The sequence below is a fragment of the Mustela nigripes genome, chromosome 17 (assembly GCF_022355385.1).
Source record: "Mustela nigripes isolate SB6536 chromosome 17, MUSNIG.SB6536, whole genome shotgun sequence".
NCBI lineage: Eukaryota > Metazoa > Chordata > Mammalia > Carnivora > Mustelidae > Mustela > Mustela nigripes.
In genome coordinates, this window is record NC_081573.1 from 19,730,392 (window position 1) to 19,751,623 (window position 21,232).

General features: G+C 45.0%; 2 protein-coding genes across 9 annotated transcripts in view; one reads left to right on the forward strand and one right to left on the reverse strand.

Annotated features, from left to right (window-relative positions):
- Nucleotides 1-10,460, forward strand: part of ANKRD27 (ankyrin repeat domain 27) — a 51,257-nt gene extending 40,797 nt beyond the window's left edge. For 4 of the 6 annotated variants that reach the window (XM_059383149.1, XM_059383148.1, XM_059383151.1 and 1 more), the window contains 7 exons: nt 4,070-4,267; nt 6,084-6,203; nt 6,525-6,686; nt 7,644-7,755; nt 8,915-8,993; nt 9,178-9,250; nt 10,233-10,460. In XM_059383149.1, the coding sequence (XP_059239132.1) occupies nt 4,070-4,267; nt 6,084-6,203; nt 6,525-6,686; nt 7,644-7,755; nt 8,915-8,993; nt 9,178-9,250; nt 10,233-10,460 (972 nt within the window). Of the gene's footprint in view, nt 1-4,069; nt 4,268-6,083; nt 6,204-6,524; nt 6,687-7,643; nt 7,756-8,914; nt 8,994-9,177; nt 9,251-9,852 lie in introns of all 6 variants that reach the window. The other 2 variants (XM_059383152.1, XM_059383153.1) reach the window with 2 other exon arrangements.
- Nucleotides 10,461-10,516: 56 nt separating this feature from the next.
- On the reverse strand, nt 10,517-20,547 carry PDCD5 (programmed cell death 5). Of its 3 annotated transcripts, none has more exons than XM_059383155.1 (6): nt 20,373-20,547; nt 19,316-19,353; nt 16,333-16,394; nt 15,508-15,599; nt 14,505-14,576; nt 10,517-10,861 (listed from the first exon to the last, which is right to left on the reverse strand). In XM_059383155.1, the coding sequence occupies exons 1-6, from the start codon at nt 20,436-20,438 to the stop codon at nt 10,799-10,801; spliced, it is 393 nt and encodes a 130-aa protein (XP_059239138.1). In that variant the 5' UTR covers nt 20,439-20,547; the 3' UTR covers nt 10,517-10,798. The 3 variants fall into 3 exon arrangements, with proteins under 3 accessions (XP_059239138.1, XP_059239137.1, XP_059239140.1); XM_059383154.1 differs by having other exon boundaries at nt 10,517-10,864; XM_059383157.1 differs by lacking the exon at nt 10,517-10,861 and adding an exon at nt 14,013-14,193.
- Between the last annotated feature and the right edge of the window lie 685 nt (nt 20,548-21,232).

The following is a 21,232-nucleotide window of genomic DNA, read 5'->3' on the forward strand; positions in this document are numbered from 1 at the left end:
GAGCCCGATGCGGGACTCGATCCCAGGACCCTGAGATCATGACCTGAGCCGAAGGCAGCGGCTTAACCCACTGAGCCACCCAGGCGCCCCAAAAAAATAAAGTCTTAAGACAAAAAACAAAACCTTAAATAGATTAAGTTGGGGAGAAATGACATCTTTACTGTGCTGACTTCATGAACATGGTATATCTCCAAATATTCTGGCCACCTTTTATTTCTTCATCATTCTGTGATTTTTGGCATACAGATCCTGCCCATGTTCTCTTAAGTGTATACTTAAGTATTTCATTTTCTTTTGAGAAATCGTAGATGGTATTGTGTATAAAGCATGTGCTTTTGTGCTAGCTATTCAACTCAATATGTATGTCCCATACTGAGAAAATTAGACTCTATAAAACAAGATAGAGTAGGGTTGTCCTTTGTATTATAAGATAATCTGGACTTTTTAAAAAAGCTTCACCATGGGTCATTCTAACCCAATAATACTGAAATGAGTGAAACTTCCATTCACATGTAGCTTTTTAGCTCGCTCCAGGGTCATTTGTACATTAGGGATGTACAGCTTTTGTTCTGTCCCAATGCTGCTGGATGGGGACAGCCCAAAGAATGATTTCCCCTGTGTAGACTGCTATAAAAAGCATAGAGATTAAAAAGGCAGATGATGTTTGGAAGAATACGATGTGCAGTGACTGTACTTGAGGCCCGGTCTTTGACTCTGTAGCCAGAGGCTGTTACTGTGTCTCCCTGTCACTGTTCTTCTTGCCTTTGTCCTAGACTCTGTTGTTCCCCACCTCATAGTTCATTAGTTGTAACAAGAAACTGGATTACACATTAAAATAAATGCTAGATTTATTGAATAATAAATCTTACATCCTTTGCTTTTTTTTTTTTTTTTAAAAGATTTTATTTATTTATTTGAGAGAGACACAGCAAGAGAGGGAACACAAGCAGGGGGAGTGGGAAAGGGAGAAGCAGGCTTCTTGCCGAGCAGGGAGCCCGATGTGGGACTTGATCCCAGGATCCTGGGATCATAACCCAAGCTGAAGGCAGATGCTGTATAACTGAGCCACCCAGGTGCTCCCATTCTTTGCTTTTTTAAAACCTCTTTATCTCATTTTGAAATTTCTCCAAAAGACACAAAAAGACATAAAAAAGACATTTCTGTGGAAATTGCTTCATGTCTATGACTTAGCTAACCACCCCCTGGCCCCACCCTCTTCTAGCCTACTGGTGTGTTTAGAGTATTTGCTTAAAAAAACCTTTATTGGGGACGCCTGGGTGGCTCAGTTGGTTAAGCAGCTGCATTCGGCTCAGGTCATGATTCCAGCGTCCTGGGATCAAGTCCCATATCGGGCTCCTTGCTTGGCGGGGAGCCTGCTTCTCCCTCTGCCTCTCTCTGCCATTCCGCCTGCCTGTGCTCACTCTTTCTCTCTCTCACTCTCTCTCACAAATAAATAAATAAAATCTTTTAAAAAACCAACCAACAAGCAAAAAACTTGATTGAAGTACAATTTACACCCGATAAAGTCCTGTGTACCATGTACAGTGCGTTGAGTTTGTGCAGACACGTAAAAGCATGAAGCCATGATCGCAGTCTAGATCCAGAACTCTCCATCACTCCTGAGGGTTTTCTTGGGCATTCCCCCTTCCTCCCCAGGTCTGCTGTCTGTCATCACAGACCCGTTGGCATTTTCTAGAATTTTACATGGGTGGAAACCAGACAGGACATGCTCTTTTCAGTCTGGCTTCCTTCTGTCAGTGGAATGTGTTGAGATCCACATGGGGTCAGTGGATTTCTTTCTTTTTATCGCTGGGTAGTATTTTGTTGACTATACTATAATCTGTCAAATAACCTGTTGATGAGCATTTGAGTAGTTTCCTGTTTGGGGCTTTGTGAAGAAAGCTAGTGTAAACATTTGTGAGCAAGTCTGTGTAAAAATGTATGTTTCCTTGGGTAAATACCTTGGGCTGTAATTGCTGGATTATGTAGTAAGTGCGTGTGTAACTTGATAAGAAACTGCCAGCTTTCCAGAGTGATTTTCCATCTTCCGTTCCTGCCACCAGTGTGTGAGAGTTCTAGCTGCCTCACATCCTTGTGACTGTTAAACTTTAGCCATTCCTGTAAGTGTGCAGTATTTCATTGCGTTTTTTTTCTCCCTACTTCTTCATCTGTTTGTTTTTAATTTTTTGAGGTTCAGTTTACATGCAGCAAAATTCACCCTTTTAACTCAGCATGCCGTTTTTCTGAGAGGGAACCTTTTTAATCATCAAAAAGTGAACTAGGGATGCCTGAGTGACTCAGTGGGTTGGGCCGCTGCCTTCGGCTCAGGTCATGATCCTATGGTGCTGGGATCGAGCCCTGCATCGGACCCCCTGCTCAGGGGCGAGCCTGCTTCTCTCTCTGCCTCTGCCTACCACTCTGCCTGTTTGTGCACACTCTCGCTCTCTGACAAATAGATAAATATAATTTTTTTTTTTTTTTTTTTAAAGTGAACTAGGGCGCCTGGGTGGCTCAGTGGGTTAAGCCGCTGCCTTCGGCTCGGGTCATGATCTCAGGGTCCTGGGATCGAGTCCTGCATCGGGCTCTCTGCTCAGCAGGGGGCCTGCTTCCCTTCCTTTCTCTCTGCCTGCCTCTCTGTCTACTGGTGATCTCTCTCTGTCAAATAAATAAATAAAATCTTAAAAAAAAAAGTGAACTAGATAACCAAAGTTTTCATCCTTGGGCAGTCACCTAGAAAGCTGATATAGCAATTTTATTATCAAATGTAGGATTCATTGTCATAATTCAGTGTTTGTTTTCAGTTGCATGGTGTATAAATGTTTTCTTTGTCCTTTTAATTCCTGATAGATTGTTCTCCTATTGGCCTGATGGGTTTCAAAACCACTGTGAACTGATACAGACCATCTCCATGATAGAAACATGTGTCTTTTGTTTTTCCAAATCTTGTGCCTATCTTTTTTTTTTTTTTTTAAAGTTGGGTTGTCAGTGGAGTTGTAAGAATCTGCTGCTGTTTTTTTTTTTTTAATTTTATTTATTTATTTGACAGAGAGAGATCACAAGTAGGCAGAGAGGCAGGCAGAGAGAGAGATAGAGAGGAGGAAGCAGGCTCCCTGCTGAGCAGAGAGCCCTATGTGGGGCTTGATCCCAGGACCCTGAGATCATGACCTGAGCCGAAGGCAGAGGCTTTAACCCACTGAGCCACCCAGGTGCCCCTCTGCTGCTGTTTTTAAATTCTGGTTGGTACCCGTGCTTTGTTGGGTCCACGTAGTACAAACATTCTCTCCCACTCCATTACTCACCTTTTCATTTTCTTGATCTTGTCTTTCAGAGAATAACCATTTAAAATTTGCTTTTGGTCTAGTTCATCAAATTGTTCCTTTATATATATATTTTTAAAAGATTTTATTTATTTATTTGACAGACAGAGATCACAGGTAGGCAGAGAGGCAGGCAGAGAGAGGGGGAAGCAGGCTCCCTGCTGAGCAGAGAGCCCGATGCAGGGCTCGATTGCAGGACCCTGGGATCATGACCTGAGCTGAAGGCAGAGGCTTTAATCCACTGAGCCACCCAGGCACCCCTCCTTTATAGTTTTTGCTTTTTGTATCTTATTTAAGAAATCTTTGCTTATTGCAGTGTTGCTGGGATGTCTTGTGTACTCGCTTCAGGAAGTTTATAGTCTTAGCTCTTACGTTTAGGTTTATGTTACATTTTCAGTTTTGTATGTGGTGAGCTAAGGATTGATGTGCAGTTTTTCCATGTGTGGATAGCCTGTTGTTGAGATGCCATTTGTGGAACAGACTTCCTGTTTCTGGTTGAATCACCCTGGCATAAAGAGGGTCTCATTTCGGGGGACCTGCTCTCTTGAATATGGAAATAATCCTTTGGTACGGTTTACCTTTCTAAAGTTGTAGGAATTCACCTGTGTGTAGCCTGATTCTGGATCCCGCTGTGATCCCAAATTGTGCACAGGGGCTCTTGGCAGGGTGGGTGGGCGCGGGTGGCTTCGATTCCTTCAGCCCAGTTTCTTAAATACTAATGACGTTTCTCTCTCTCCATCTGCATTTGCTAGAAGCTGGCAAAGATCCCTGCCAGTGGACTTGGTGTGAATGTGACCAACCAGGACGGCTCCTCCCCACTGCATGTTGCAGCTCTGCATGGGCGGGCGGAGCTCGTTCCCCTCCTGTTGAAACATGGTGCCAGTGTAGGGGCCAGAAATGCGAACCAAGCTGTCCCGCTCCACCTGGCCTGCCAGAAGGGCCACTTCCAGGTACAGAGTCTTTCTCCTGGGCAGAGGGCATGGGTGCTTGCTCTTGGTTAGAGCCGTCCGTGCTGGGAATGCTGCAGAGAGGCAAGTTCAGGGGCAGGCCCAGAGCACAGACACATGTCCTTCCTCCCAGCCCCAAGATTCTGCACTGCCCAGGGCAGGACTGCTCAGCAAGAGAATGCAGAATTCTCGTGGTTCTGGGGGTGGGCCTTCCCCCTTCCCCTCCTGCTCCCTGCTCATCCATACCCCGCACTCCACTGCCAAGCACCTCTCAGTGGCACAGAGGCCCTATCCTGATTCGGACCCCAGGAGGAGTGGTCTTCGGTGCTTGGGTGTTGGTCATTGAGGGCTCTGCCAGCAGCTTGGCACCTTTCATCGCCACAGCTCTTGGTCTTTGTCAGACAGTTTAGGACTTTGTTATTTTTTTTAAGATTATATTTATTTATTTGAGAGAGAGAGAGAGAGAGAAAGCACAAGCAGGGGGAAGGGCAGAGGGAGAAGCAGACTCCTCGCTGACCAGGAAGCCAACACGGGGCTCGATCCCAGGACCCTGGGATCATGACCTGACATGAGCTGAAGGCAGATGCTTAGCTGACTGTGCAACCCAGGCATCCCAGTTTAGTACTTTGTAGTGAACGACCCTAAGGCGGAGGTACAGGAAAGTGTTGGGGTCTGTTATCAAAGGAACGAGACTGAGACAAAGTGAAAGTTATGCAAAGCCTTATTCTATGCCAAGCATTAGAAGTCAGACTGACTGACCAGGGCCACCTCCAAACAGAGTGACCCCCTCCCGATCTCACAGGCTGGTTTTATAGGGCATAACCGCAGACCCAAGGTATGTGGCTTCTATTGTTAAGGCGTTTACTCCTGGAATCGATACCCAGAACCATACCAGGAACTACTGGGGCGTTTATTCCCAGAATGAAGTCCGTGGATGTAAACAACAGTATGGCTACTTAGGCAATATGGAGTTGCTCTGGCTAAGCAGGCCCTAATAGTTAAACGGGTTTTAACATTAAATTGGCCCTAACAAGAGAATTGTGAAATGATTGACTTTTTCAAAGTCCTATATTTCTTTCTGAAAATTGCCTCTTTAAAACAATTTTTCCCTTATAGCTCTACTGTAAGCTTTTAAAGGCAGGAACCAGGGGTTCCTGGCTGGCTTAATTGGTAGAGTGTGTGACTCCTGATTTCAGGGTCATGAGCTCAAACTCCATGTGGGGTGTAGAGTTTACTTAAAAAAAAAAAAAATATATATATATATATATTTAAATAAAAGACAGGAACCAAATCAGGTCTTCCATCTTTGTGACACCTAACATTGCACTTCAATTGCCAGTATCACAATCTACAGAACTGGAGTGATAATTCCAGTCCTCCATAGGGCAGGTCTAAGAATGAAATGAAAAAAAAAAAAAAAAAAAAAAAGTGCCTCCCACATTGCCTGGTGGAGGAGAACATCAGCAAATGTCTGTTGCACTCTGCTTCAGTTGATCAGCTTTCTCCTGAGAGTCAGACATGTGTCCAAAGAGCCTTCCAAATAAATTAGAGAAAAGTCAAAAGGATATCCTGTTAGAGGATTTTTTCCTCAGATTTAATTTTTTAAAAAAGGTTTTTATTTATTTATTTGAGAGAGCGACAGAGAGAGAGAGCATGAGAGGGGAGAAGCAGACTCCCCGTGGAGCCGGGAGCCCAATGGGGCCTCGATCCTGGGACTCTGGGATCATGACCCTAGTTGAAGGCAGTTGCTAAACCAACTGAGCCACCCAGGTGCCCCACAGATTTAATTAAGGCTGGAATTTTGTCTTCTCTGGGATAGGTGGTGAGGTATCTATTGGATTGTAACGCAAAACCCAATAAAAAGGATATAAGTGGAAACACACCCCTCATTTACGCTTGTTCCAATGGCTACCATGAAGTTGCGGCACTGCTGTTACAGGTAAGGGCCTCCCAGCCCTGGAGCTGCCGGTACTCGTCAGTCGTGGGTGCTTCATTTCCTGGCATTCCCTTTTTTTTTTTTTTAAAGAGAGAGAAAGAGAAGCAGCGCATGGGAGCTGGGGGTGGGGGAAGGGGCATAAGGAGAAAGTGAGAATCTCAAGCAGACTCCATACCCAGTGCGGAGCCTGACATGGGGCTCGATCTCACGACCCTGAGACCATGACCTGAGCCGAAATCAAGAGTTGGTTGCTTAACCAACTGAGCCACCCAGGACCCCTCTGGCATTCCTTTTGATTGCACTGTGCACTGTTCCTCCTTCTAGCATGGGGCCTCCATTAACGTCTCTAACAATAAGGGTAACACAGCACTGCACGAGGCCGTGATAGAGAAGCACGTCTTCGTGGTGGAGCTGCTGCTGCTTCACGGGGCATCAGTACAGGTCTTGAACAAGAGGCAGTGCACCGCCATGGACTGTGCTGAGCAGGTGAGTGGGCGCGCCCGTGCGGCTCACTCGGGTTAAACCACATCTGAAACAGCTGGAGCCGACCTTTGAATTGGGATGCTGGGCTAAGTCCGTGTGCCGGGAGTGTGCGGTGGGTTGAATATCCAGTCCTTGGTCCCCGGGTCAGAGGTGGCCTGCTCAGGGAGCCAGGACTCGGACTTTCAGGGCTCGCTTTTGAAGGGCTGAGTGGAGGTGCTCCCCTGGCCACTGCAGGTGTCAGCACCCTGCTCCGGTCCCGGAGCCCCAGACGGCTGGTCCGGGGCTCCCGCTCCCTGGGCTGGGACTGCATCTGGGGTCTTAGCACAATACAGAATGTTCATTCGGTTGTGGTTCTAAGTCTCCTGGAGTTATTCTCTCTGTAAGGGGAATCGTGATGAGCAGGTCAGCCCTCCTTCCCGTGCTGTGGGTGTTTGTGCAGGGTACTGGTGAGGAGAAGGCCTCCTCTCCTGGGAGAAGCATCATTTTCACATAGAGTCTTTCTGTTTTTGACTCGGGGTAGACAGCTGGTAGGCTGTTAAAGGACATGGTGTCATGTAAAAGTCACCATAAACCCAGCATACTCATAGGCTTATCACGTTAATTTTCAGTGACATTTCCTAACAGAATCAAAGTATTTTAAACCTTCCTTGAGTACTTTAAAAAAAAAAAAAAAGTGCTGGGCTGGCGAAAACCCCGGGATAACTCTGGAGTGAGAGATGCCGTTCTCAGCCCCATAGCACAGGGCAGCTAGGTACCCGGCCCCGGTTCCCTTGTAGAGGCAGAGCCAGGCTGCAAGAGCAGGGTTGCTCTCACCACCAGAGGCTCTCTGGCGTCAGCTTTGTGTATACCTGACTGCTTAGCTTCTCTGCCCAGCTGCACCAGTACTGACAGATTAAAAACAAACTGTAACCTGCTAAGAATTAAAGATCAACTGTTAACCTTTTCCCTTTCCAATTGTAGAATTCAAAAATAATGGAATTACTTCAGGTAGTACCCAACTGCATGGCCTCAGCAGATGATGTTGGTGAAGCAGACCACAAGGAGTACGTGACTGTTAAGATCAGGAAGAAATGTAAGAATTTACATTCTCTCTGTAATTTCCAACATGGGCATGTTTGGAAATTCATGAGTAGTCGCTGGTGCTTATTTAATTGTGAGTGTGGAATGTCATTATATTCATGATTGGGTGTGGGATAGGGCACCAAAGAAACATACGTTACAGCCTCACTCATCAGCTTGTTTTGCTACTGGTTTTCTGGTTGACTGGGATGATGCTTCCTAAGGGAATAGGGTGGCCACTCCAAGCCTCACCTTTGACGGCTCAGGCCTTCCCTGCCAGCTGGAGAGAAGCCGCTGCCTCTGGGAAATTCTTGTTTGCCACGTGGCCCAGACCCAGGTCTTTTTCTAGGCATTTCCTGGACATCTGGGGCTCAGCGTTTCCTGCTACCTTTCAAGGTTTATTTACTTACTTTAGTTGAGGCATACAGAGATTTTTGGTAATTAGAACAGTAGTTGCCAAACATGGATAGGGCTGAAATATTTTCTTTTCTTTTTTTTAAGTTGTTATAGTCTAGATAGGGCCCATGCTCTTTTTTAAGATTTTTTTTTAATTAATTAATTAATTTATTTATTTTGAAAAGACTTTATTTATTTGACAGAGATCATAAGCAGGCAGAGAGAGAGGAGGAAGCAGGCTCCCCGCAGAGCAGAGCGCCCAATGCAGGGCTGGATCCCAGGACCCCAGGATCATGACCCAAGCTGAAGGCAGAGGCTTTAACCCACTGGAGCCACCCAGGTGCTCCAAAGATTTTTTTTTTTAAGGCAATCTCTAGGCCCAACATGGGTCTCAAACTCATAAAGCCAAGACCAGAGTTGTACCCTGTACCACCAACTGAGCCAGCCAGGCACTCCTCTATTTTTTTTTTTTTTTTTTTAGAATTAGTTTGTAGTGGAATAATGTGACTAAACCCACTTCCACTGAGGCTGCCTCACTGCTGTTGCCTGTAGCTGGAGAATATCTGTATATTAATAAGGATGTAGGTTTCCTTTGGGGGGGGCGTGTCACACAGTAATAAATAGCTACTGATAAATTTCTTTAAGCAAATAGCAGTGCTTAATTTTTCTAAATTTTGTTAAGCTAAGACAATTGAAAGGTTGCATCTGTGCTATATCTCTAATTCTTACCCTGCTTTGGAAGTTTTCAGATGTTTATCCTTTTTTTTAATCTACAGGGAACTCAAAAATGTACGATCTACCCGATGAGCCTTTTACAAGACAGTTTTACTTTGTCCGCTCGGGTGGTCAGTTTAAGTGAGTATAAACCTTGAGTTGATTTCTCTGCCTTTGACCCTACCTTTGCTTACAACTCAAGCTGGTCTGTGCCCCTTCAGTGGGTTAGAGAAAATCTGCACTCACCAAATGCTGCCACCTCGTGGCCAACCAGAGCGTTTCACGCCACTTTCAGACACTGATTTCACTTTGTTTCGGGTTTCAGGGGAAGGACTTCAAGGGAAATTATGGCAAGAGATAGGAGTGTCCCTAGTTTTACTGAAGACTCTTTGCATGAGGTGAGTTATTCAATGCTGGCTTATCATCATATTTCTTAAAGCCTGGCTTTTCCAAAAGGAATCCACGGTGAACACATTTTTCATTTCATGATTCCCTTTGCAAGATTTTCTAACAATTAAGAGGAGTTTGTTAGTGGGATAGCCGAGTACAGACTTTGTTTATTTGAGAAAGGTGAGGGGAAAATGGGAAATGGGAAGTACGCGTGGAGAGAGGCTTGTGGTGCGTGTACTTGGTGAAATGGTCAGCTTCTGCGAGTGACATGGATGTCAGGAGGAAACCATGTTTACATATAGAAGGGTGACAGACTTCTCCAGATGTGGTCTAGAGCTGCTCATATGGACAACTCCGCATGTGGCCCTCTTCCTACAGCACCACTCACTCAGTTACAGAGATGCTTGCTTGACGTTTTGTTATAACATTAGGTGACTCTTCTCAGAAACGTGACTTTTCTCTTGTTTCTTGCAATCTATGACTTGATGAGAAGCAGACTTTACAGCAAAGATACAGAAGTTCTGAATCTTTGTTATAGAGAACGAAAGCGATGTTTGTTAACCTGACTCATTTCGATCTCTTCTGTAACCTTTCATGACTTTGCTAACAGATGTGCTGCTGCATGGGAAACCCGCAAACTCTGAAATCTGCTTGGGTTCCGTCAAGCGCTTTTCCCTTGTGAGCTGTGGGACTTCATGCAGCTTGCTTCCATTTGCTGATCCTGCGTCCTCAGCTGTAAATGGGGATAGCAATTAGTACACCCCTGTTAGTTATAGAGTCATTGTGCAAACAGGTAAAGCGCTGATGTTGTGTCTGACACACGGAGTACACACACGTCATCCTGTCCCCACGGGGATGTCAGAGCCGAAATGATGCCCAGAAAGTACCAAGCACGTTGGGTGACAAGCAGCACCCAAGAGCGCTGTTCTTGTGTGGTTCTTGTTTAAAGTACAGTGCAAATGAACTGCTTGAATTGTACCGTTTCTTCAGCCAGGGAGGCAAAGAGTCACAGGGAGACAGGACAACCTGCCAGACCACAGCAGATCTGAGAGTGCTGACAGAGGGCACGGCAATCAGTCTGAGGGGCCTGGACCGAGACAAAGTGTTCCTTCAAACAGGCGGATGCTGCGCAGACACACAGTCGAGGACGCAGTCGTACCCAAGAGCCCAGGGACTGCTGGCAACCCAGCCACTTCTAAGGTCACGTCCCAGTCTTAGCAGTGATAAGCGGTTACTATGTTGCTGCCAAGAGAGTCCTCGGCAAGGAGGCGCCAAGCAGGAACACAGCTGAGAACTGAAATGTACTTTCTGTTGGATTTGCAAGAAAAGCAGAAAGCTAGCTAGCTGTTCTGTGGCTGAGGGAAGGAATGCGACCGAGAAAACGATCCTCTTTCCTCCCCAAAGCTAGCGCGTATGCTGGAAAAGGAGCGCACACCGATTCCGACTGTGTCCAGATCCGTAAGAGCAGGCGCAGGTTTCTTCTGAAGCAGCGGGAGCTCCCTGACTACCATGCGAAGTTTCATGACCAGATCGTGACCTCCTCCTGACGAAAGGTGCTAACTTCTGTGATGTGGACAAATGAGCAAACCACAGGCTGAAAGAATTCCTTCACTTGGGATCTGCTGAAGAGAAGCAGTTAGGTTTCATGATACCGTGGAGGCAGGCAGAAGCGACGCATGGGAACGGGGAAAAGAGGACTGGGAAATGTTCCTTTGCAAAGCAGCACTTGAACCCAAAGATGCCTCCATGCTGTTGTGATGTTCATTTTCATGGAAAGGACATTTAGGATCTATTCTACACTATGTATGTGGGAAAAGTTGGGTATAATTTTTCTTCCAACAAAGTACAGATATTTGATCACTGCACATATGCACCTGTATGTGTGTCTCGAGACACAGCCCCTTCCGTTAAAAACTTCCTTTTGTTGTCACACCTGACAGATGGATACTGAAGAGAGATTTGGCACATCTTTTCTTAGTCTTTTGATTCTGATTCAAAACTTACAGCACAAACCAGGTCAGAGTTACTTTCAGTTAGAATATTGCCATTTATTCCTTTTTATAAATTTCTATAGATTTTACTCTTATTTTTTTATGTTACTAATTGGTCTACAGCTGCAAACATGGGTTTGTCCTCTGAGTACATTTTCAAATAACTTTGTAATACGGAAATGGTTTTGTGCACGTTCTTGGAAATACTTGCGAATGTATAGAAGGGAGGGGCTGATTATTTTTCTACAAAGTAATTTATGATTTCTAATTTTCTAATGTGCCTTGGATATGTGCCAAATGAGGAGAAAGAAGCAGTAAACTTTATGATTCTTGAGTGTGTCATGGTATACTTTTTTAGTGAATGTCTTGCTCTGGAAAGAGGTATTTCTCAGCCTGCTATAAACATGGGCTCTTTGTATGGGAAGATCTTCTCCCATTGGATGGATTATACATTTTTCAGTTACTGAGGTCACTGAGATATGTACACTGGATCATTCTGAGCAGACCATGATCCATTCACCCACTTAGGCCTGAGTTAATCTACTAGGTGCAGTAACTCAGGCCCATAAAAATGTCTTTTAAAAAAATCAGATAAAAAATGAATGTAATACAGCTTCTTAGCCCAAACAGAAAGTAAATAAGCACTGCTGCTTTGCAAATTTCTTTGTTCTGATTTAGTTTTCCTCCTTTCTCCTGGTTTTAAAACAAAACCACCTTACTGGCAAGTTGTTTTGGTTCACTGCCACCCTGATTAAGAAACTTATCAGCATAGTCAGGTTGCAAATATGCACATTGGTGTCACCTAATTTTTGGGGTGGTACAGTATAATTTTGAAAACTTTCTTGTGTATCCCCTATTTAATTCTAACAATTGCCCTGAATGGTAGAATTGTCAAATGAAGAAACAGGTTCAGAGAAAAAAGGGGGCTGATTTGCTTGCACCATCAGAGCTGCAGTCAAGGCCTGCTTGGTGGGGTCATGTGAATTGGCAGTTTCCAACATGGTGTGTCCTTCCTCTGGAGATATAAATACCTTGTATGAGACAGTTTTAGGGGAGAAGCTGCTTAAACTACTCTTGTTATCAGCAGGGTAAGCCACCTGAAGTGACCACTTCAAATATTTTTAAGAACACTTGCTTTTCTCTACTTGCTTTCCCACTTGAAACTAAACTTGATTTGATAACTCAGAAACTGGTAATGCCCAAATTTCTACTCTGTGTAGGAATGGTTTGAATTCAAAGTACTGTCGATTAAAGTAGAAAGAATAACCACTCTCCATTTCCTAGGCCAAAATGTACTCTACCCCCTTTCTGTCTTCCAGAACTTTTATCTGTGTGTAGAGAACCACTTTCCATTCTTGAGGGTCTCTGGAGGACAGGAAAAGGGTTTGACCGTTTAAACACATTCACATAGGAATTTGCTGTTCAGACAGTGGTTATTCTGAAGGGGGAAGCATGTGACAAAAACTTGCTGAGAATCCTCTAGTCTCCCTCCAGTGTTTTTATGTAAAGGAGAACTAAAGCAAAGTTCACCTCTATAGCGATGTTCTTTAAAATCCCTGAAGGAAACATTTCCCTAAATGTTTACTTATAAAGAAACTTTACTGTTCCCTTAAAAAAAAAATTGGATGGTAACAGTTCTACTCATTCATTCATTTGGGAATGCTAGATGCTCCAACACTTTTTTTCTGAGCTGCAGTTCCAAATATCAAGTCTCAAAAACAGTAACCTCTCAAATAAACAATTTAAACATAGATGAGCGGTATGCTAGCTAAAGCAGAGACTGGGATTGTAAACCACTTTTCCTGTTACTCTCCTGCTACTAATCCTATTCACCTCATAAAATGTTACGAAATTCCTCCTGGGGCTGGAACCTCTAAGCAGTTACACCAAACAGCCCACCTGACAGGTCAGTTTACACACAGAAGTTTCAAAACATAGTGGGAGGGAAGCACAATGTAAGAAATGCCATTTAAGTTACCTGCAACTTTATCAGTGAAGAACTCAGAATATTTCTACCAAAATGGTTTTTTAAAAAAAGATTATTTATTTATTTGACAGACAGAGATCCTAAGTAGGCAGAGAGGCAGGCAGAGAGAGGAGGAAGCAGGCTCCCCGCTGAGCAGAGAGCCTGATGCGGGACTCGATCCCAGGACTCTGGGATCATGACCTGAGCTGAAGGCAGAGGCTTTAACCCATTGAGCCACCCAGGTGCCCCTCTACCAAAATGTTTAACTGCTAACTATCTTTTAATTAGGAGGCACTTCTCTTACCAACATGCTTGTTACTGCTGAAGTACTACTACCAGTATCTCCCAGTTACTGTGGTAATTTTCTGCAATGCAAGTATCACTCTAGTTCAGACTGTCTTGGGTACGGATGATATTTGTCAGATCACTTGATCTCAATGCGTTTAAAAAGATTATAAATGAAACCAAAGCTAGGCATTTTCTTACATTAAATGTGAGTACTACCTTCAGGAAGAATAGTTTACCTGGTTTCAGAACTTAGGTCTTGGAAATACTAGACGTTAAGTATTAAAGTTGATTCCTCTTAATCTGTGCATTTTAACTACCATGATGTTACTGGATGCTATTTTCTTCTTACTGAAGAGTAAGCTGGCTTCTATTTGTGCAAAGGCCACTTTGCTACCTAATGCTAATGTCACAGTTACAAAGGATATATTCATGCTGCTACACATTTCGAAACTTTAGGTAGGAAAGAAAATTCAAAATGCAGATTTGTTCATTCAGCTATGGTACAAAAATAACTGCCCAAATTGCTCTATTTTGCATAACAAGTTTATTTTTTTAAAAGGCATATAGACAATAAACAAAGTAAACAATCAGATCTTCACTTCTACCCAGTATTATCTGTCCTAGAACATTAAGTTCCAGTCTCTAAACATCTTAAATTTCAATAATCGTCCTCTTCATCAGAGTCCATGACTTTTCTTCTGTTGAACTGGGGGGGAGGGGGAAATTAAACGAGGGTCATAACATGTTTAATAAAGCATAACTCAGACTTTCTGAGAAGAACAAGGTCTACCTACTACAGCAAGACATCTTTAAAACAGCTTAGTGTTTTAGGTCTTGGGGGGGAAGGGAACACCAGACACCTCAGCACGTGCAACCTTAACCCCAAACTTTCACCTCTTACAAAATGGAAGTGTTTATGGGTTCAGACACGTTTTTGCTACAACAAATGTATATTTAACACTTATCACTTAAAATAGCAATCTTTTTCTTTTGCCATGAGCATGTGGGGACACTTACTTTAACTGTGGTTTTCTTTTCTGTTTGTTGGCTTACTTTTTCAAGGATTTCTATTAAACCTTGTTCTGATACCTAGGATAACCAGAAAGAAAAACAGTACTTTTTTAAACAGTGTTTACATTAGTACACTGAATGGTTTTAATTTTCCTGGGATTTGGGGGCAGAGGTCAAAAGGGAAGGGAAGGCAAAGATGAGAGGTTCTAACTATTGGTTTAAGTTCCAAACGAATTTTGCTCTGCTAGCTTCATTTGGGGGGGGGGAGTAGCCATCAGAATTAGCTTTCACAGAAAAATCCGAAGTTAACATTGTTGAAGAACACCTTTATCACCACTAGCTGACAATGACAACCACTTATGCCAATGTGTTAAGGGTCAGGGACAGAGACACACTGCCTCTGCGGTTGAGAAGTTTAAATGCAGGAGGGAAGTCACTCAGAAAAGATGAACCAGTCGCTGTCTCTTCCACGCATGCTCTTAGAGTAAAGGGTTCAGGGCAGGACTGATTCCCGCAGGCTGTGGTGGCAACAGGTGGTTTCAGGTGCAGGTGGGGCTCATCTGGATCTTGAAGGAAGGTCAGGCTCACCAGTATATACTCACAATGGCATTACAGCAGCACACTTAAGAACCAAAAATTTCAGCACCTCCTCATTTGCAAAAGCAAGCTTAACTTCTACCTACATTGGTAGTATTTAATGGACATTACTGACAAACCTGTTTCCAGTGTAGAAGCAATTAGATGCTGACCCCAAGAGTCACTGGGTCACAAACACACCAAGGTTCCAAAGCATTGTCGGTAAAGGAAAGCAGCAGAGGATTTTAGGAAAGGCAGTTAGTTATTTAGGATTTATGGCAGATGCTACAATTCTCTCCTCTATAAACTGCCTCACTGAAACAGTTAACAGGAATTTCTTTAACCTTTCTGAAAACTGACCTTTTGAAGGTACTTTTTTGATAAAAGTTAGGTAAAGAATAGGTAAAATTGCCTCAAGGCAGTCCAAGCTTACCTTCCCACTTAGTTGTCCGTATCTTGCCATCTGTATGAGGTAATTCTCTACTGCTTTAGTTTTTTCGGGCTTTACAAGTGCTAAGTTACTTACTAAAAAGAAAAAGGAGGAGTCAAAACTAAATGCACTTATAGAACTTAAAATTATGCACTGACATTTACAAAGTACTTCACAGACATGTTTTGAGACTAGTAAGGTAGGTGAGACAGATGGTATACTACCCCGCTTAAAAAGGGGAAACAAGTTCAGCCATGCCAACCTCAGTCAAAGCCACACAGAGGTAGTGGGAGAGCCAAGATTAAACTTGGGCCCTAGGATTCAAAGCCTGATGCCTACACATACATAATTGTGATGCTCCATCTAAGGCTGCTTCTAAGCTGGGCTTCGAGTTACAATACGAAAGATACTAGTTCATTCCGATTGGCTTATTTTATTTTTCTACACTGTTTTGATATTATGAAGAATTATGAATATACACTGAAACAGAGACAATAAGACAATAACCCCTGGCCCAAATCCCCATCACCCACATCAACTACCAGCCACATTTTGCAATTGACTCGATTTTCAAGTTATTTCCTGTAAATCTTACCTAATGTGCACTTGGAGATATCTCCTTCGTAAGAGAGAACTGAGCTGGTATTTTTAATAATAAATGCATTTCCTTAGGTTTATAAATTTCACATTTCTTAACAATATTACCTGTATTGTATTTTAGGTTAAATACTTAATCCAGAATTAGCAATGATTTCATGTATCTTTCCCTGCTCAACTAACTCAAGTAAGGGTTATGGAAGGAACTTAAAGGAAACTGAAGATGCTTACAACGGGCCCGGGCTGACTGATCCAGGACTTGGGCTAAGATACTGTTTCTCATTTCTGCTTCCCTACAACAAAAACAGGTCAGCAAAATTAGAACTATGCTGTCAGCATTCCTACTGAACATACAAAAACGGAACTCACTCAATAGGTTTCCCAAGATGGAGGCCTGGGACGGGTACAGACTGCAGTATAGCCAGTGCTGTGCAGTGGCAGCACCCACAGTCAGGTAGAAGAGGCCGCCTCTGCCCTCAGAAGCTGGCTGTATTTTATGTGAGTGCAAACCTACCAGATTGAAAGGTACCACCATTACCAACATTTATTAAGTACACAGCATGTGAGAGATTCTAGGAATTTGTAGTGAGAATCCAAGGACCAAAAGATTAATCTGTGTGGTATGTATGTATGCATGCAAGTATGTATGTACGTATTCAAGATTTTGTGTATTTGACAGAAATCACAAGTAGGCAGAGAGGGAGGGAGAAGGGGGGGTGGGGTGGGAATCAGGCTCCCTGGTAAGCAGAAAGCCCAATGTAGGACTCGATCCCAGGACCCTGGGATCATGACCTGAGCCGAAGGCAGAGGCTTAACCCACTGAGCCACCAAGGTTCCCCTCTGTCTGGTACTTTTAGAGATGAAGCTGAGACCTAGGGAGGTCATCTTATGGGAGACACAGGTAATCATGGCCAAGATAAAATAAGGCCCCATGTTTCTTTCTTTCTTTTTTTTTTTTTAAAGATTCGAGAGAAAGAGAATGTGCACACATGAGCTTATGCGCCCAACTGGGAGCAGGGGCAGAAGAAGAGGGAGAAAATCTTCAGACTCCCACTGAGTGCGGAGCCCGATGTGGGACCTGATCTCACAATCTATGAGATCATGACCTGAGCCAAAACCAAGAGCTGGACACTTAACCAACAGAGCCACGCAGGCTCCCCTGAGCCCCATGTTTCAAGACTCTCAGGTCCACTTTTTGAGTCGGTAGAGGGAGTGAAGTTATAACACTACAACTATCCTTATAGCTAGTTCAGGTTCATAGGACAATGGTTTCAAACTTAAGTAGCAACAAGTTTTCCCCCAAATGAAGTCCTTTAAGGAACTTAATATACAACACAGACAAAAGCAGACCCTTTGGCTGAATTAGAAGGGGAGCTGGGGCTGGCTGGACCTACTAACTACCCCACCTGAAGAGCTTATCGCCCACTTCCACAGGCCATTTCCTTGTTGCCCCTGAGTACTTCAACCCTGCTGTGAACTACTGCTACTATATTTCACTGAATCTGAGATGCCATCAATTCTAAGATGGACCACAGTTTTATATGCTTTTAAGAATAACAGCAAAGAACACCCTACAGGAGTCTAACAGGAGACCCTTACTCAAAGCTGGGGCATCAAAGAGTAACATCCACAGTACAAGGTAAACAAAAAATAAACCGGCAACACAGAAAGGGACAGCAAGGAAGGATGCATGAATCAGCCTTGGCCCTGAGTGGAATTAGAAAAAAGCTCCTCTGAGAGTTTGAACTTCAAGCTTTAGTCTTGCAGGCTTGCTATCCGAATTTACACTGCCTGGGGTGGGGTGGGGGTGGAATCTCAGGCACAGAATTTAATTTTAAAACATTTCAGGTTTGAAATGTACCCAAGTGACGGCAGAAGCAAAAATAAATCTTTGCAGGAATCCAGGATGGGAGTGATCATTTATGAGACCCATCCTAATCTATGTTAATATGGGAAAAAATGTACCTCTTAGCATCAGTGAAATTCATGTAGTTTTTTTTTTTTTTTTAAAGATTTTATTTTTATTTATTTGACAGGGAGAGACACAGCAAGAGAGGGAACACAGCAGAGGGAGTGGGAGAGGGAGAAGCAGGCTTCCTGCTGAGCAAGGAGCCCGATGTGGGGCTCGATCCCAGGACGCTGGGACCATGACCTGAGCTGAAGGCAGAGGCTTTAACTCACTGAGCCACCCAGGCGCCCCTCATGTAGTTTTATTTTCTTCTTAGCACCACCTATCTTCTACCACTAACAAGTCATATAAGGACAGAACCTTCTCTGCTTTGCCTATTTCTGTAGATCCTGCACAGTGCCTGACAGAGACCTGGTGCTCAATGAATATTTGCTAAATGGTGGCGCCTTGGTGGCTCAGTTGGCTGAGTATCCGACTCTCGATTTTGGCTCAGGTCATAATCTCAGGGTCCTGGTATCTGGAGCCCAAATGGGGCTCCAAGTTCTCCGCAGAGTCTACCTGAGATTTTCTCCCTCTGCCCCTCTCTTCACTCACATGTGCACTCTCTCTCTCTCTCAAATAAATACTTCTTAAAAATTACACACACACACACACACACACACACACACACACACACATATATATTTGTTGAATGAATGAATAAAATGGCAGCATGATGTGGAGAGGGGGAAATGTATTGTTCAGTAAGTACAGAGTTTCAGTTTTGCAAGAGGGAGGAGTTCCAAAGACTGGTTACATAACGATGAGAATATAGTTAACAAATGAACCTCACACTTAAATTATTTAAGTTTTATATGTTATTTTTAAAAATCACAATTAGAAGAAAAGGTAGCATGATGAGATAAGTAAGGTCTTCATTCAATAAACCTGCGGTGTATGAGGTGCCCTACCATGTCCTGGGAGTAAAATACCAGTACGAACTGCGTAACAAGTTGATGCGTACAGAGCATTTACTAAATGTGAGGCACTGTCCCCGTGTAATACGCACATCCCTATGAGGTGGTCCTATTATGAGGCTCCTTTTAAGGTTACCATAGTTTAGCAGAAAAGCAAACAAGGTATGTATGTGGAGTTCCACGCGTTTCTTTAATTAACAAATTAATAGTAAAACTACCCTGATTACTTACAGAAAATCTCTATGCCAGAAAAAACTTTAAATTCACATGCCTATTAAAATAACTTAAAAACAAAACAAAACAGTTTGGTGACACCACCCTTCAAAAAGTTCAGAGCTCCAGTACATACCTGTGCTTTGCTTCCTGTTGTGCTGCATCGCCAGGATCCTGGGAGGGAAAAAAAAAAAAAAAAACACCCGTTATCTCTTAGTCGAGTAATTTCACTTAAGAAAAAAGTAGGGGCACCTGCATGGCTCAGTGTGTTAAGCCTCTGCCTTCTCCTCAGGTCATGATCTCAGGGTCCTGGGATCGAGTCCCGCATCGGGCTCTCTGCCCGGCTGAGAGGCTGCTTCCTTCTCTCTCTCTCTGTGTCAAATAAATAAATAAATTCTTAAAAAAAAAAAAAAAGTAGGCACCACTTTGATACTTAAGGCTCCTGCCGTGGTGGAGATCAAATTATTACCAAATCATTAAAAGCCGTGCCTCACAGAAATCAATGGGATAGTTTTAACTTACTACAAGGTTTTGATAAGCTTCTAAAATCACAATCTAGTAGACCGTTTACATGAGGGAGGCGAGTCCCTATACTACGAAACCGTAGCGCTAAGAAGAATTAATTTCTGGACAGTAAAATTATTTCGGTACTTGGGGACGCTGATTCACTAGGCGCTTCCCGGGAGACGGTCCCTCCCCCTCCCCGCACAGTCCAGTCATCAACTTCAGCACTTCATCTACGGGATTCGGGTTTAGTGTGTGGCTCCTCCCCCGGGGACCCTCAGCTCCGTCAGAGAAGATGTTCCCCGCCGTACCCGCAGCACTTGGCACACGGCAGACCCTCGAACGACAGCGACTACTTGGGCCAGAACACCCGAAAGCAGTCGGAGCCGGCTAGACCCGAAGCTAAGGGGACCGCGAGAGCAGAGGGGCTGAGCACTCCGTTCCGGAGCGACGCCGGTCCGCGGAGGCCCAGCGCCCGACCGCCCGGGGCCGCATGCGGTCGGCCTCGCCGTCCAGCGCCTCAGGCGCCCTGAGGGACCGAAGCCCCCCTCGGGGAGAGCGGTAGCGTCCTGGGCCCGCAGAGCGAGCTCCAGCCGCGGCGTCCCGAGCCTCCGCCTGGGGCCGCGCCCTCCACCCGGGCGAGGGCGGCGCCCGGTGGGGACTCGCCCGGCGGGGGCAGGCGTACTCACCCCATGCTTCGCCTGCAGTTCGGCCAACCTCTGCTTCCTCAGCGCCTCCAGTTCCTCCTCCGCCATGGTGCGGCAGTCCGGGGTCGAGCAGCCGCGACCACGCTCTGAGGGCTATCCCGCAGCGCCCCAGCGCGCGCGCACGACCCTCCCCACTGCGCAGGCGCGCGCAGCGCTCAGGCATCACCAATCCAGCCCGGAGCCGCGCGTCCCGCCGCAGGCAGGGCGCCGGGAGAGGCCCGATTGCACGATCGCAGGCGGTAGGGAGCCACGGGGCCTCCGGGCACAACTCGGCCGCGCCTTCTCGACTCGAGTCCCACCTCCTCGCCCCAGCTGGCGCGGCGGGCTAGGGCCGCACTGCGAGAGGGAAGGGATAACTGTAAAATCAGGCCGTCATCAACAAGTATAGTAATAGGTAAAATCTGACGGTGGCCGACCCGTGCTAGCCTCGTGTTATGTCCACTTACAGATGAGGACGCAGGGACTCAGCCAGAGTGTGCTGAGAGAAATGTCCAAAACTGCGGTGACAGATGCACAACTCTTGCATTTGCTAAAAAGACACTACATTGTACACTTAAAATGGGATGGGGGGTTGGGGATCCGGAAGAAGACAGTCGCTGTCACCCGGCCATTATGAGCCAAATTAAAGCCGACTGGGATGCCGAGACTGGGGCCAGATGGGCCTTTCCTCGGGGGTTGGAGCTGGGCTGTGGCGTGTGGTGTAAACTTCTAGACAACCTCGCACCCACCCACCCCCGCCCCACACAGACACCCCCACCCCACAGACACCCCCACACTAGCCCAGAAGACATCCCCATTCTACCGACCCCAACCGACACAGACACCCCCACACAGAGATCCCC

Coding starts and splice junctions, on each gene's coding strand:
- PDCD5 (XM_059383154.1), bottom strand. CDS start 20,438: ATGGCGGAGGAGGAACTGGAGGCGCTGAGGAAGCAGAGGTTGGCCGAA. Junction 16,395..19,315: donor CAACAGGAAGCAAAGCACAG/GTATGTACTGGA, acceptor TTTTTGTTGTAG/GGAAGCAGAAATGAGAAACA. Junction 10,865..14,504: donor AAAAGAAAACCACAGTTAAA/GTAAGTGTCCCC, acceptor GCTTCTCTTCAG/CAGATCCCAAGTGAAGGAAT.